This window comes from Dipteris shenzhenensis, chromosome 19 (assembly GCF_047967505.1).
Source record: "Dipteris shenzhenensis isolate YYH24624 ecotype China chromosome 19, Dip_SZ_1.0, whole genome shotgun sequence".
Classification (NCBI taxonomy): Eukaryota; Viridiplantae; Streptophyta; class Polypodiopsida; order Gleicheniales; family Dipteridaceae; genus Dipteris; species Dipteris shenzhenensis.
Genome location: NC_141614.1, coordinates 55,507,782 through 55,520,906, shown reverse-complemented (window position 1 = coordinate 55,520,906; position 13,125 = coordinate 55,507,782). Strand labels below are relative to the sequence as shown.

Genomic DNA, 13,125 nt, shown 5'->3' with positions numbered 1-13,125 from the left:
GGTTGAGTGATTTAGGACGTGATTGGTGGCATGAAAATATATCAAAGGGTGTGGCCATCCTCATTGTAAGGTTCTCTTCTCTCTTGGAAATAAAGTGTGGATTTATTCATGGAAGCCAACATCTCTATTTCCTTCTAGTCTTGCAGGCTTTTTTTCTTCTCTTTCCTATTCATTGCTTCTATGCTTTGTTGCTGCAATTCGTTGTATCTGCGTTCTCTTGTGTGTCATCCTCTTATTGCTTCTTCGCTCCCGCAATTCATTTGTGTGTTTGACTTTGGTTCTTAGTTATGCTTTGCTTGCCCTTCATTTAGTTACTTTGCATTGAATTGCTTAGTTGTGCGCTGCCTTGCTTCCTTCTCCTTTTCTGGTTTCTTGCTTTGCTATAGATATTAGTTGCCTTCATCTCTACTTTGCTTTGTTTGCTGGCAGCAAGGAACAAAATCCTCAGGCAAAGTAACAAACTGAGAGACACCAAGATATGGATTTCAGAGGAACTCACTCCAATTCAGCTCAAGATAAAGGCCACATAACTTATTAAAGTAAAGGAAGCTTGGAAAGAAGGGAAGTGGGCTGTTTACAGAGTTGGGAAAGCACGCATCAGAGACTTTAAATCTAAACCAAAAGACTCTCAGTCTTAAACTGATGTAAGCTGATCTAGTTCTACTTAGTCTGTGTGTTTTAAATAATCCCGAATTGAGTAGCCATGAGTACTCTCTTCGATGTGTTTGAGTTTGGTAGAATAATTTCAAGCTGAGTAGCCATGGGCACTCCTTGACTCTCTCGTCTTTTCCAGATGCAGTCTTTCTTGGATGTGTAGTTTGTCGCATAGTCCTGTGAGGGCTTCTGTCAACGTCAATATACATTTCTTTTCTTTTCTTTCATTCTCTTTGTGTTAGAGGTTAGGCGACTTAGGTGCACGCTCGTGTGACTAGCAATTGGCTAGTAGCACAAATAGCATTAGATCCCATATTTTTTATTCATAGGATAGAAGCCCATGCCCAATATTTGCCATTGGACACACAACCCATACATGCTAGACTAGCATGAGGACAAGTATAGGGCAAGCGAATAGACATCACATTTGAGGCACCCTCATTGCAGCTTTGTAGTGCGTAGATGCATCATGGCATTGTTGGCTGTGACCCGCGAAGTGGGCTAGGGGACAATAGAGATAGATTTCGGACATGCCTCAGAGAGACCCTAGCCAAGTCCATTCACCGCTTCAAGTACTCATAGTAGATCATGGATTTACTCTAGGATGCCCGAGTAGCTCACGATAGAGTATCCCACAACATCCACATTTGAGACCCATGGAGCGAACGAGGGTTGCAGATTCAGATTTCAGACATGTTTGAGAGACATTTCGGGCTTGAGAGACGCTAGCCCAGCTAGCTCTTTTTGTCATTCTCCATCCTCGAGCTATAATTTCAGGCTTGTTTTATCGAATTAAAAAAAATAATTTAAGTGTTACAGGTCTTGCTCTAGTAGAAAGAAAGAAAGTTTATTAAAGTCTTCGGAAGACCGATGGGTCTATGAGACTGTGAAAAACCTAATACAATGAGCTGTGGTAGTGGAGCTACTAAACGAGCATCCACACCAATGGAGAATGCAAAAAATGCAAAATGGCAGTACTAATTCCTAAGTACAGCATAGTCATGTCAATAGTCGACTATATATATCAATCTCAGCATCATCATCGACATCATGTTGATGATGATGATGATCATCAGCAGCAGCAGGACATCAGGATGGGTGAGGCAGTGGAAGTGGAGGCATGAGGTCAACAATAGAGCATTGTCGGCCTCCCAAGGGTGTAGTTCTGGTACGTCTCCTGGTCGTAGCTTTGCGTCTAATCAGGGCCATTGTGACCCCCGTCGATCGGGCTCTGACCCTAAACAAGGAGGGGATGCCCCCAAGTATGATCTGTGTGCCAACCCTCTGTCTGAGTTGTCGGGTCATAGGCTCCAGGTCACGATCGTGTCGAGGTCTCATCTCGTGGGGGTCTATGTGATCTGGCTGAAAGAACTCCGTGATAGAGCTCTGAGAGGTATCAGTCGAGGAAGAAGTCTGCTCCTGTCTCCGTGCTTGGAGTATCCTCTTGCGGTATCTAAGCACCTCATGAATGAAACTAGCCAAACATCGCTGATCTAGGTAGGAGAGGAAACGGGGCCAAAACCCCATAACTATCTCTGAAGAGGCAGTAGAAACGCCCTCGGATCTCATAGTAAACAGGACTCCTGAAGATGAAATGCTCCTCTGTCTCAACCTCCTGCATGTCACACAGTGTGCATATGTGCCTCTCCGTGGGTAGCCGCTGTGCTCTGCCGCTTTCGATACAAAGTATGTGTGAAGAGACCCGGAACTGCCCAAGAGAGATCCTCAGCGAGTGGGGTAGGTGAATCTGCGTGTGTCCTGGTAAATCAATGAAACCCTCCGCTGTGATATGTAAGAAGTGATCTCTGTAGAAGCCTAGCTTCACTGGAAGATCACTCGGGCCCAACCAAGTCCGGAATGTGTATAGCTGTAGTAGATCCTCATGGATAACCTGGTTGACCTCACGTGATAGGAGGGGAGGGAAAGGAGCATCCATGCTGTACTGGAATGGAGGTAGTCTGTCCATGTGGAGCCCTAGTCCCGCAAACCATCTCTCTGTGCGTGCATACCAGCACCTCTGGTCTCCCCCTGCTGCAAGTGCCATAGAAGAGGACAGTGTTAGCCATGGTATCCTGCTACGCCCGAAGGTGTAATCCCCATACTCCGTGACTCGGTACAGATACGTAATCTAGCTGTAATGGGGGTGACCCAAACTCTGCCCGAATGATTTGGTGAGGGACGGATGGCTTACCACGGATCATCCGTGATAACATGAGAACTTGTAGCCGCTCCACCCTGGCTCACTCTGTATCCGATAAGTTTGGCCCCCAGCATGGACTGCCATACATCCCTGCTGGGCAGACCAAGGAGTAAAAAAGCAACCCTTTGGTCCGTGGATCTTGAAAGTGAGAGTGGAAGCACTCCCTCTCTAGTCTAGCCAATGAAGCATATCCTCTGCTCAGGTGTGCATGCATCGCGGGTCTCATAGTGAAGATGGGTCCGAAAAAGACGACTCCAAGATAAGTGTATGATGAAACTACCTCAACAGGAGACCCATCAAATGCGAATTGCTCCTCACGCATGATGGCTCGAGATGTATTGAAGATCATAACCTTGGTTTTACCCAAGTTGACCTTCAAATCATGAGACTCACAAAAGGATTGTAGTGCGTCAAGGTGTCTCTGGAGCCCCTCTACTGAGGAAGACAAGAGAGCCACGTCATCTGCGTAAAGCAATATCTGGATCAGCGTGCCTGCGAGAGCAACCTACCCCCCCTGTGTTTGCATCACTGTCTCGAGCTCGTCAATGTAGAGGCTAAACAAGGTAGGTGATAGTGGATACCCTTCTTTGACCCCGATAGTGCGCATGATCTCGTCTATCCATCCAGATCCTGTCCGGACTCTGCTTGAAACTCGCTCATAAAGTGCCATGACAACCCAAATGATCTCCTGGTCGTAACCCAAATCCTGTAGGCGTCGTATGAGGCGGGCTCTCGGAATGGTGTCAAATGCCTTACGGAAATCCACAAAGCAACAGTAAACCCTTTGCTTCCGTGCCCTCGCCTCCTCGATGATACATCTGAGCGCGAGAATATGGTCCATGGTTCCATGATCCCGCCTGAAATCGGCCTGCCCCGCTGCTCTAAGTCCTCGACACTCCGCAATTCTGCTGGCCTCAGAATCAAGTATTGATGCATAAATCTTGGATATGACATGTCCAATCATAATGGTCATGTAGCTCTCCGAGCTCATGGGATCCCCTGCCTTGTGGATGGGTGAGATAGTGTTAATGGTCCAGGTGCGTGGAAACCCCAAGCAAACAGCTTCATTAAATAGCTTGGCTAAGATCGGGGCTAGGAGGTTAATCCCATATGCAATGAACTCAGTGCATAGTCCCTCATGATCCTTCGCTCAGCCATTATGAAGTTTCATTACGGCATCCTTTAACCCCCCCTAGTGAAGAGGGTGCAGGATGTGGGGCATGGCATATGTGATAGGTTAGGGGCTGGCTGATTTGGGATATCATAGAGCGTCCGTGCATGATCAGACCACACTTGAGTGTCAGTGAGTGGTGAGGGGGACCGTCCCTCTAGAAATCTCTGCCAAAAGTCCTTAGAGTTGTTATTGAACAAAATGTTTAGTAGCTCCTCCTCGTTCCGATGCACAAAGTTAAGTTTCTTCTTGCGTACCAGTCGACGGTACTCGCGTAGCGTCTCTAGTTCGCTCGGAAGGCTTTTTTTTGTTTCGAATTGGAGCTGATGGCCTAAAGCCTTACACTCATCATCCTACAAGCTATTATAGGGTACGGTCCCTGGTGGTGGTGGGTGGGTGGAGCGAGTGGTGTGGGGAAGGTGTGAAGAGCAGCCTCGTGTAGTGAGCGAGTGACTACGGCAGCACGATCCTCTAATAGGGGTATAAAGTCAATGTATGCGAGAAGTATGTATAGACGGCCAGAGTAAGTAGGTGAGTGATCGCGATCAAAGCGTATATCATGGTAGGTGGAGTAAGAAAGAACTCAACGGGGTAGAAAGTGCTGTGCGGCGGGGGGTAGAAATGCTAAAGAAAAGATAAGTATGATCAGCCCCTAAGTGTGCTAGACACTTTAGTATCCCAACATAGGTGTATGAGAATGATTGTATGAGAATGATGTATTTCAGATTTTGGTCTCATGGACCTTTTTGGTCGTTTGCAGACAATAATAAATTGCACCACACAGGGGATGTTAGAGGAGTCTCCTCTCCCCACCTACATTGATGAGCTGGCCTCTTTTGAGGAGGTCAGGGATTAACCTTGGTAAAGTCTTCATTCCTACCTTGCTAAATAAGGACAATGTTGTGCTGATCTCAGACACAACTGAGGGGTTATAGATGCATTTGACAGCCTTGCAGGCTTTTTGTAGGAGCTGAGACATGAAGGTCAATTTGGGTAAAATCAAGGTTATGATCTTCAACATTAATGAAGCTGAGCTTTAGCATGAGACTTCGCACTCGCAAAGCTAAGACATGAAGGCCAATGTGGGTAAAATGAAGGTTATGATCTTCAACATTATTGAATCTCAGCTTCAACATGAGACTTCAGCAGCCGGTTCGGATAGCTAGATCCTATGGTGTACTTAGGATGCGTTTTTATAGGTGCCAAGTTTACCATGAAACTGGCAGCGCAAGAATTTTTGACAAGATAGCATGCTGTGTTTTTAGACTCATTTCTGGCACACGAGCACGATATCTTTTCTCTTTGATTCTCTAGTTCATCCAGTAGTCATGAAAAGATAGATTGGCAGGAAGCTTGGTAACAAGAAACGTTTCTAGATCTTGGCAAGCGTTTCGCTTAGAAACGCGTAAAAATATTGGATCAATTTTTGGGAGGGTAAAACTAGACCAAAAGATAATTTTTCAAAATTGAAAACACCACTCTAACATGTCTTGTTAGGAAAACACATCCAAACGAAGTCATTAGTCCATCAAAGACAATTGCTATATCAATGTAGTGAAAATTTTCATTATGTTCATCACTAGTCTTGATGGCAAAAATGGATTACTTTTTGCAAATATTCATAACTTTTATAATAGAATTGATATGACCATGATTCAACCACAAACATTTCTGTTTTGTACCTTAAAACCTAGCTATATTATCAAAAAACCAATTTACATTACATTTTATAAAGTCGAAATAATTAAGGGGACCTTAAGATAGTCCCAATACTTGATTAACGTGAGGGCAATAGCCTAATCACATTAACCATACTAACTTAGCTTATTATTCCATGTGATTACAGGGTGAACTAATACTAATGGATTATGCATTTTCCTATCAAAGCGGGGGCTGAGAATCTATCTCCACACATCAATCATTATATACTTCATAAATAATACTGCATCTTGGATTTAGCAAGGAAGGGTAAAGTAGAGGGTTTAGCAAGGGAGTACAGTAGAGGGCTTAGGCAGCAGGCTGGAGTAGAGGTTGGAATATGGAATAGGGGTTGGAGTAGAGGGCCTAGGCTGGGTATGTCATGACGAGAAATCACTAATCCGTGATTGGTAGACATTAAAACATTTTTATATATTATACGCCAATGGTGTAACATGTATATGTATTTATGATGGACACTGACCGATTTGTTATGGCGGTGGATCATCTGAGTAGATAGGACTAGTCGAGCTGGAGCCATTGCTTCAGACGGCATCAAATTTGGACATGTGATACTTATTCTATTAATAAAAATGTGCACACACGTGTCTAGGTCCTAGGGGCAATAGGAAGGGAAGGGTGCATTAAGGTGCATTGAATGGTAGATGCATGGGTCATAGGCTAAGGGTAGGTGTAAATGGGAAGATGGAACTTGAGTGATCTCAAGGGACATTAATGAAAGGGTATCACCATTTCATTGTGAATCTCACGTAGCATTCTTCATTCACCTTGCATTCATCCACCATCTCCCTCTCCCACCTTGCATGTGGGTCGAAAATAGAAACAAGTACTCTTACGAGGGCGCTCTTCCCCATTGGAGGGCCAATCGGCATTCAAATTCTGCATGCATTGCACACATTTGCATTATCGAGAAGGTTGTTTCTTCACATTTGGTATCAGAGCAGCGACAATCCACAAAAGGGACAGCGGGAGAAAGAAAGAGTGCAGCGGGACATGCACGGACTGCAGCGCAGCATAGAAAAGGGTCCGTACGGGAAGCACGCACGATAGCAAGCAACGAAGCATCGTACTCGCAAGCGACGAAGCATTGTACTCGCAGGCCTTGCCGCGTAGGAAGGCAAACGATCGGACAGAAGAGTGCAGAGGCACGAAAGGCGTCGCACGACAAGGCCATGCTTTGCTAAGGGCAGTGCGGAAGCCTAGGGACGGGCAACAAAATCCAGTGAAAGGGTGAGAACAAATTGTGAAGCAAGGCTGCTTGTAGGTCGCTATCCTGTTTTTCCTTGCAAGTCTTTCTAGAACGCAATCTCTAAATTCTGGAGTCTCAGTGGTAAGTGTTCTCTGATTTTTCTGGTCGAGAGAGAATAGAATTCCCAAAGTATGATGGAGCAAGAGAGGCGGATAAAATCCTCAATTGGATTCGCCATTTTGAGCTATATTTTGCCCATCAAGATAAGATCCCGATCACGAGAAACTTGCTCTTGCCACACTGCATCTACAGAAGGATGCTTTAATGTGGTGGTCTTTATCACAAACGGGAAAAGAGCCTATTCTTCAATGGTCCAAATTTGTAGAGCAGCTTAAGGCCACTTTCATGCCTCTAAGGCATGAAGAAGAATTGACCTTCCGCTGGGAAAGGTTCAAGCAACTTAATAACAAGAGTAATGCTGAATTTACAGCTAGGTTTTGGAAACTCTCTTTAGAGTTACCTGAGAAGAGCAAAGATGATAGAAGGAAGAAGTATTTAGCAGCTCTAACCTCGAAAGTGAGATATGAGGTTGAGATTGGTTCTTTGATGTATGCCATGGTTGCCACTCGTCCGGATATTGCTTCTGTGGTGGGAGTCATCAGCAGGGATAGATCTCGCCTCTAGCAAGTGCTGCTGTACATGCCTGCTGATCGGACCAAGGAGTAAAAAAGGAGAACCTTGGTCCGTGGGTCCTGAAAATGTGAATGAAAACATTGTCTCTCTAGTTGGGCAAGGGAGGTGTATCCTCTACTCAGAGGGGCCTGCATCGCCAACCTCATTGTGAAGATAGGTCCAGAGAATAGGACCCCTAGGTGTGTATGATGAGACAATCTCAATTGGTGCCCCGTCAAATGTGAACTCCTCTCTGTGTGCGGCTACCCTGGAGGTGTTGAAGATCATAACCTTGGTTTTACCTAGGTTGACCTTCAAATCATGGGACTCGCAAAAAGCCAGTAGCGCATCTAGATGTCTTTGGAGCCCCTCAGCAGACGAGGATAAGAGTACCGCATCATTAGTGTACGATAGAATTTGGAGCATGTAGCCGGTGAGAGAGCAACCAGCTCTTCCTAGGGTCCTCATAAAAGACTCAAGCTCGTCTATATAAAGGCCAAAGAAGGTGGGTGAAAGTGGGTAACCTTGTTTGACCCCAATGGTGCTCATAATCTCATCTGTCCATCCCCCACGTATGAACTTCGCCGGAAACCCTCTAAAGTGCCATAACAGCCCAAACTATCTCCTAGTCATCGCCCAGCTCTTGCAACTGCCTGATGAGACGTGCTCGTGGTACTGTGTCGTAGGCTTTGCGGAAATCCGCAAAACAGCAATAGACTCTCTTGTCTTTGTGCTGTGGCCTCTAGGCACTCTTGAGTATAAGTATGTGGCCTATGGTCCCATGATCATGTCGGAAGCCTGCCTGCCCCCTATTTTTAGTCCCTGCATCTCTGCAACGTAGCTGATCTCCATATCAAGTGCTGGAGGCATATAGCTTGGACATGACATGCCCAATCATAATGGTCCTATAGTTACCTGAACTCGTGGGATCCCCTGTCTTGTGGATAGGTGTGATAATGTTGAGGATCCATGTGTGTGGGAAACCAAGACAAATTGCTTCATTGAATAGCTTTGCTAGGATATCATTCCTGTATGCAATAAACTTGGTGCATAAACCCTCATGATCCTTCACTCAGCCATTGTGAAGTTTCATGACCGCATCTTTGTCGCCTCCCTTAGTGAATAGATTGCAAGAAGTCGGTCGTGGTGTGTGGAAGATCAGGGGTGGGCTGGTTGTGGGTGTCATATAATGTGTGCGTAGTCGTGCTAGACCTGAGTATCTGTGAGTGGTGAGGGGGACAGCTGTTCAAGAAACCGATGCCAAAAATCATTGGAGTTATTACTAAATAGGATGTTCATTAATTCCTCCTTGTTTCCGTGAATAAAGTTTCGTTTCTTCTAGCGAACTAGATGGCGATACTCGTGTAACGTGTCGGGTTCACTCGGTAGGCCATGTTGGACTCAAATCGGAGTTGTCGGCAAAGAGCCTTACACTCGTCATCGTACTAGCTATAACATGGCACGGATCCTAGAGGCGATGGACTGTTAGAGCGTGTGGTGTACGGGAAGGCGTGAAGGGCAGCCTCATGCAGTGATCGGCTAATCAAAGCGGCCCGGTCCTCTAGGAGAGGTATATGGTCAATATAGGTGAGTAGAGTGTAGAGTCGTGTAGAATATCTTGGTGAGAGGCTATGATTGAAGTGTGTCGTGATAAGTAGTGTAAGTGGGTGGTGTGGTAGGTGGTGGGGAAAGGTGGTGAAACAGAGAAGTCCGTGATGTGTGATGTGAAGGCAGCAAATCCCAAGATATAATTAACCACGCTAGACCCCCCTCCATGCGGAAAGCAGGTGAAGCGACTGGAGGAGAGCTATCGTTCAAGACCGTTATAGAGAATGAGACCATGCGTCGTACCTAGATCTAGGAGTGCATGTCCATCGATCACATGGGCCCGTCTATCAACGGTGGACACTCGTGAAGTGCTAGCGCCAGCGAGATCTATGTCGGGAAGTAAAACAACATCCTCTCGAAAATCTAGCAATGGCACCTGACGTGCTCCTGTCTTCGCGTTGAAGTCCCCAACTAGGAGAACATCTCCACAGCACGAAAAATCCATGATATCCTTGTGGAGAGGTCTGTATGGTGATGTCTCAGCCTCCTCCCGCACTGCTCTGGCGAAGTGTGTGAAAAGTAGCAAATCGCTATGAACAGATCTCGGCTAGTCGTGTGTTGTAATCGGATCCAAAGGAACCTAGAGTGTGGGTCTCTCCTCTTCACTGAAATCGCCCCAATGAGAGATGATCTATACAGGACTGCCACTCCTCCTGAGCCACATACTCTACCTGTCTCTCTCGTCTCCTCCCTATATGTTGACTCCCAAGTGTATCCAGAAGTAGCAGGTGGATCAGGAGCTGCAGCTGCAGTGCGGGCAAGAGAGAAGAGAGAGAGAGAGGGAGATTGAGGCGTGCTGATTTGCACGAGTCTTTAGAAGGTTCCGATCACAGGGCATGTCTATTGATAATTTTCTGCCATACGAGTACTTACTAGATGTCTCTTTCCTGTGTCTCACACAGTAGGCTCATCAGATCATCAGGGATACATTCATATGACATGGACGTCTCCCATGCAGCCACATGACCAAAATTGCTGTTTATAGAGAGCATTTTCTCCACTTGAGCGAGAATGGCTTCATCTAGGCACCACAAAACTTACAGATTCATCCCTCCCATGCAGTATGGATCGCCATGGGCCAGCTTAGGACCTCATCTCATAGATTCCAAATTGAGGAAGGTCATGAGATTGCAGCCAATGTCATTGTAGACATTTGAGGATTTGCCAGAATCATTGACTACTGAGACCAGAGATGCACTGCACTCTTCATACATGAGGTCACCCGACTTATGTTTAGACTCACGAGACCCACACGGGGTCACGGCCCTAGACAGCAAGAGATCACAGATTTCTCCACAGGAGAAGAAATGGATGGTAGGCATCAGGATCGTGACCTTGACTTTCAGGCTCGCCAAATGAGTAGGAGATCCAGCAAGCACCCGTCCCATCCGAGGTACCATCATTGCAGCATCCCAATGTTGGGCTGCCTCACACCTGCATGAGTACATCTACAGAGAGTAGTAGAGGATGCCAGTAGTAGATCTCAGACATGTTCCAGAAACATCGCAACTCCAAATGGGACCCTAACTAGACCCACTGATTTCAGTTTTTAATGGTCTCACAGGCTCTTTTCGCCTTTCGCAGATGTTTTCTTTCTTTCTTTCTTTCTCCTTAATTCCAAAGTACCCAGTCCACAATTTCCTGGTTTCATAGTAAGACATGTATTTTAGATGTGCCTCATTCCATGGATGCAATTGAAAATGTCCAAAACATAGACTGTCCTTTTCGGATCTCTTAGTTGCAGAGACCCTTCCGTCTTTCAAAGACTTTCTTTCTTTCTCTTAGTCTTATAGTCTTTCAGCTCTCTTAGTCTCATAGACCCTTCGGTCTTTTGAAGACTTCAATAAAATTTCTTCTTTCCTTCTCTCTCCTTCTTCTGAGATTCTACTCATGCTTTTGCAATTTTTTACATTTTCTTTTTCACACCAATTGTATAACTTTGTTACATGCCACCATCATATACTTTTTGTCGCGATTTGATTTCTAGGCTTTTGGCTAATAATGTTCTTTAGAAATTTCACTTCAAACATTGGGTTTTTTTACCTACACTTGCTGATGTACAACAAACAGTGATACCATCTTGTCTTATTGGCACATTATTGACAGCTGATACTTTAGATGAACATGCACTTGGACAAGATCACAAATAATAGTCTCTACTGAAGGCGAAATTTGAGATGAGAAATCTTGGACTAGTTGGGTTTGCCTCAATATTGGTGTGCACTGGTGGCTAGAAGGCACATCTTTATTCAAAGTGGAGATGTGCTGGTGAGATTTCTTCAGTCTTTCCAGATAGACAGGAGGTTGAGTGGAAGCTTCACGTGCATTAGCCACCCCAGTATAGGTCGATGAAAATTCATTTCTAAGAGGCCATCTCCCCATTGGTAGATAGGAGATTTTGATTGGAAGCCTGAGGTTCCTATCCAACTTATAACATCCGTTTTTAAGTTGGGTTAGTGGTTGAGCTTTCCTCGGTAAGAGAGAATCACTGGAGGGCTGGAATCTAGGTGCTTACCTACATCAGAGACACATGATTGTGGCAACAAATATTGCACTGAAGCCACACACAACCAAGGATTTCGAAATGTCCCTACAGCCATGTGCAAAGAGATTACCCTGGATTCAAAATCACTTTGCATGACTTGATATTTTACAGAAGAGATTGTTTTTTTTCTGCTGATGGACTGGAGGAAACAGCTAGGAAGGAGAAATATTTGAGTTGTTTCTTTAAGGCAGCCAGTTTTTTAAAAAAAGCTTGCTTGGCATAAGTCTTTAGTATGCATGAAACGTCTAGGCTTACCCCTGGACCTGTTGGAGCTGAGATTTATGTGCTGATATGTCTCCTGGCAAAAGGAGGTGGCTTGGTGGCTTCTTTTGGGAGGGGCGAAAAATTTGTTTAGTTTACATTGAGAATCTCAGTATAATATTTACAACACTGTGATAGGCCTGAAGGGGCTAATGGATCCACGGGCAAGCATATAGGCCACATGGCTTTCCAATTGTGCATTATCCCACATATGTTAGCGGGAGCTTGAATATAGGCCTACTATGCCCCTTCCTACCTAGAACCTACGCCATTTCTATTTCTCCATTTGTGTTTTATTTCTCTTACATCTTGTGTCAGAGATCAGGTGGTGTGGGGGAAAAAAGGCACTATAGCTTCTAACGACTTTTAAGTCTGATTGTTTGTCAAAAGACGATACTGTGGGCAGTCTACTTTGCATGCAGGTTGTGAAGCATGCATGAATGACATGATTGAAGTGATTGAGAGAACCAGAAAGTTTTGCTGTATTTGATCTTTAAAGGCTTGTCACATAAGTGTATGTTTTATATGATGTAGGAAGCTGCCAAAGCTATTGTACCACTTGTGGAGGACTTTGCTCCAAATGCTGGAGCTAAGTGGGGCGTAGAGGGACTAAATGAGATTTTTGAGGATAAGTCCATACATGGTGTTATAGTGGTGGTTGCTGGGCAAGCTCAGGTTGACCTTTTCATATAATGCTCATTTTTTACCAGTGAATCTGCAGTTCCATTCTGTTCAGTAAAAACCACAACATTGCAAAGTTGTATGTTCAGTGCCTTTATTCACACTCGGTTTCAGGCAAGGACTGAGATTTCTTTCTCTATGCCCACTTGATAGCTGTACTTGAAGAACAGATCAGCTATGTGCTTCCTGTTGGGCATTTCTTCCACAGATATTTGGATTTTTAGAGGAAAGAGATCTATTACAGAAAGGAAAGTAAAAGTTTTTGCAAATTCTAGAAGATGTGTTGTTGCCAGACTTGCAGTTTTAATGTTGGTTTTCTATGTCCTCAGGTTGAATTAACTTTGCAGGCGTTAAAGGCAGGCAAACATGTCTTACAAGGTAGACATACTTTTGAATTTGGTTTAACAAAATCCTTTGGCGATACT

At 44.9% G+C, this 13,125-nt stretch overlaps 1 protein-coding gene across 6 annotated transcripts in view; it reads left to right on the top strand.

Moving 5' to 3' along the window:
* LOC147890662 (NAD(P)-binding Rossmann-fold superfamily protein) overlaps positions 1-13,125 on the top strand; it is a 96,281-nt gene that overhangs the window by 15,730 nt on the left and 67,426 nt on the right. For all 6 annotated transcript variants that reach the window (XM_087390576.1, XM_087390578.1, XM_087390574.1 and 3 more), the window contains exons 3-4: positions 12,554-12,694; positions 13,030-13,078. In XM_087390576.1, the coding sequence (XP_087246702.1) occupies positions 12,554-12,694; positions 13,030-13,078 (190 nt within the window). The remainder of the gene's footprint in view (positions 1-12,553; positions 12,695-13,029; positions 13,079-13,125) is intronic.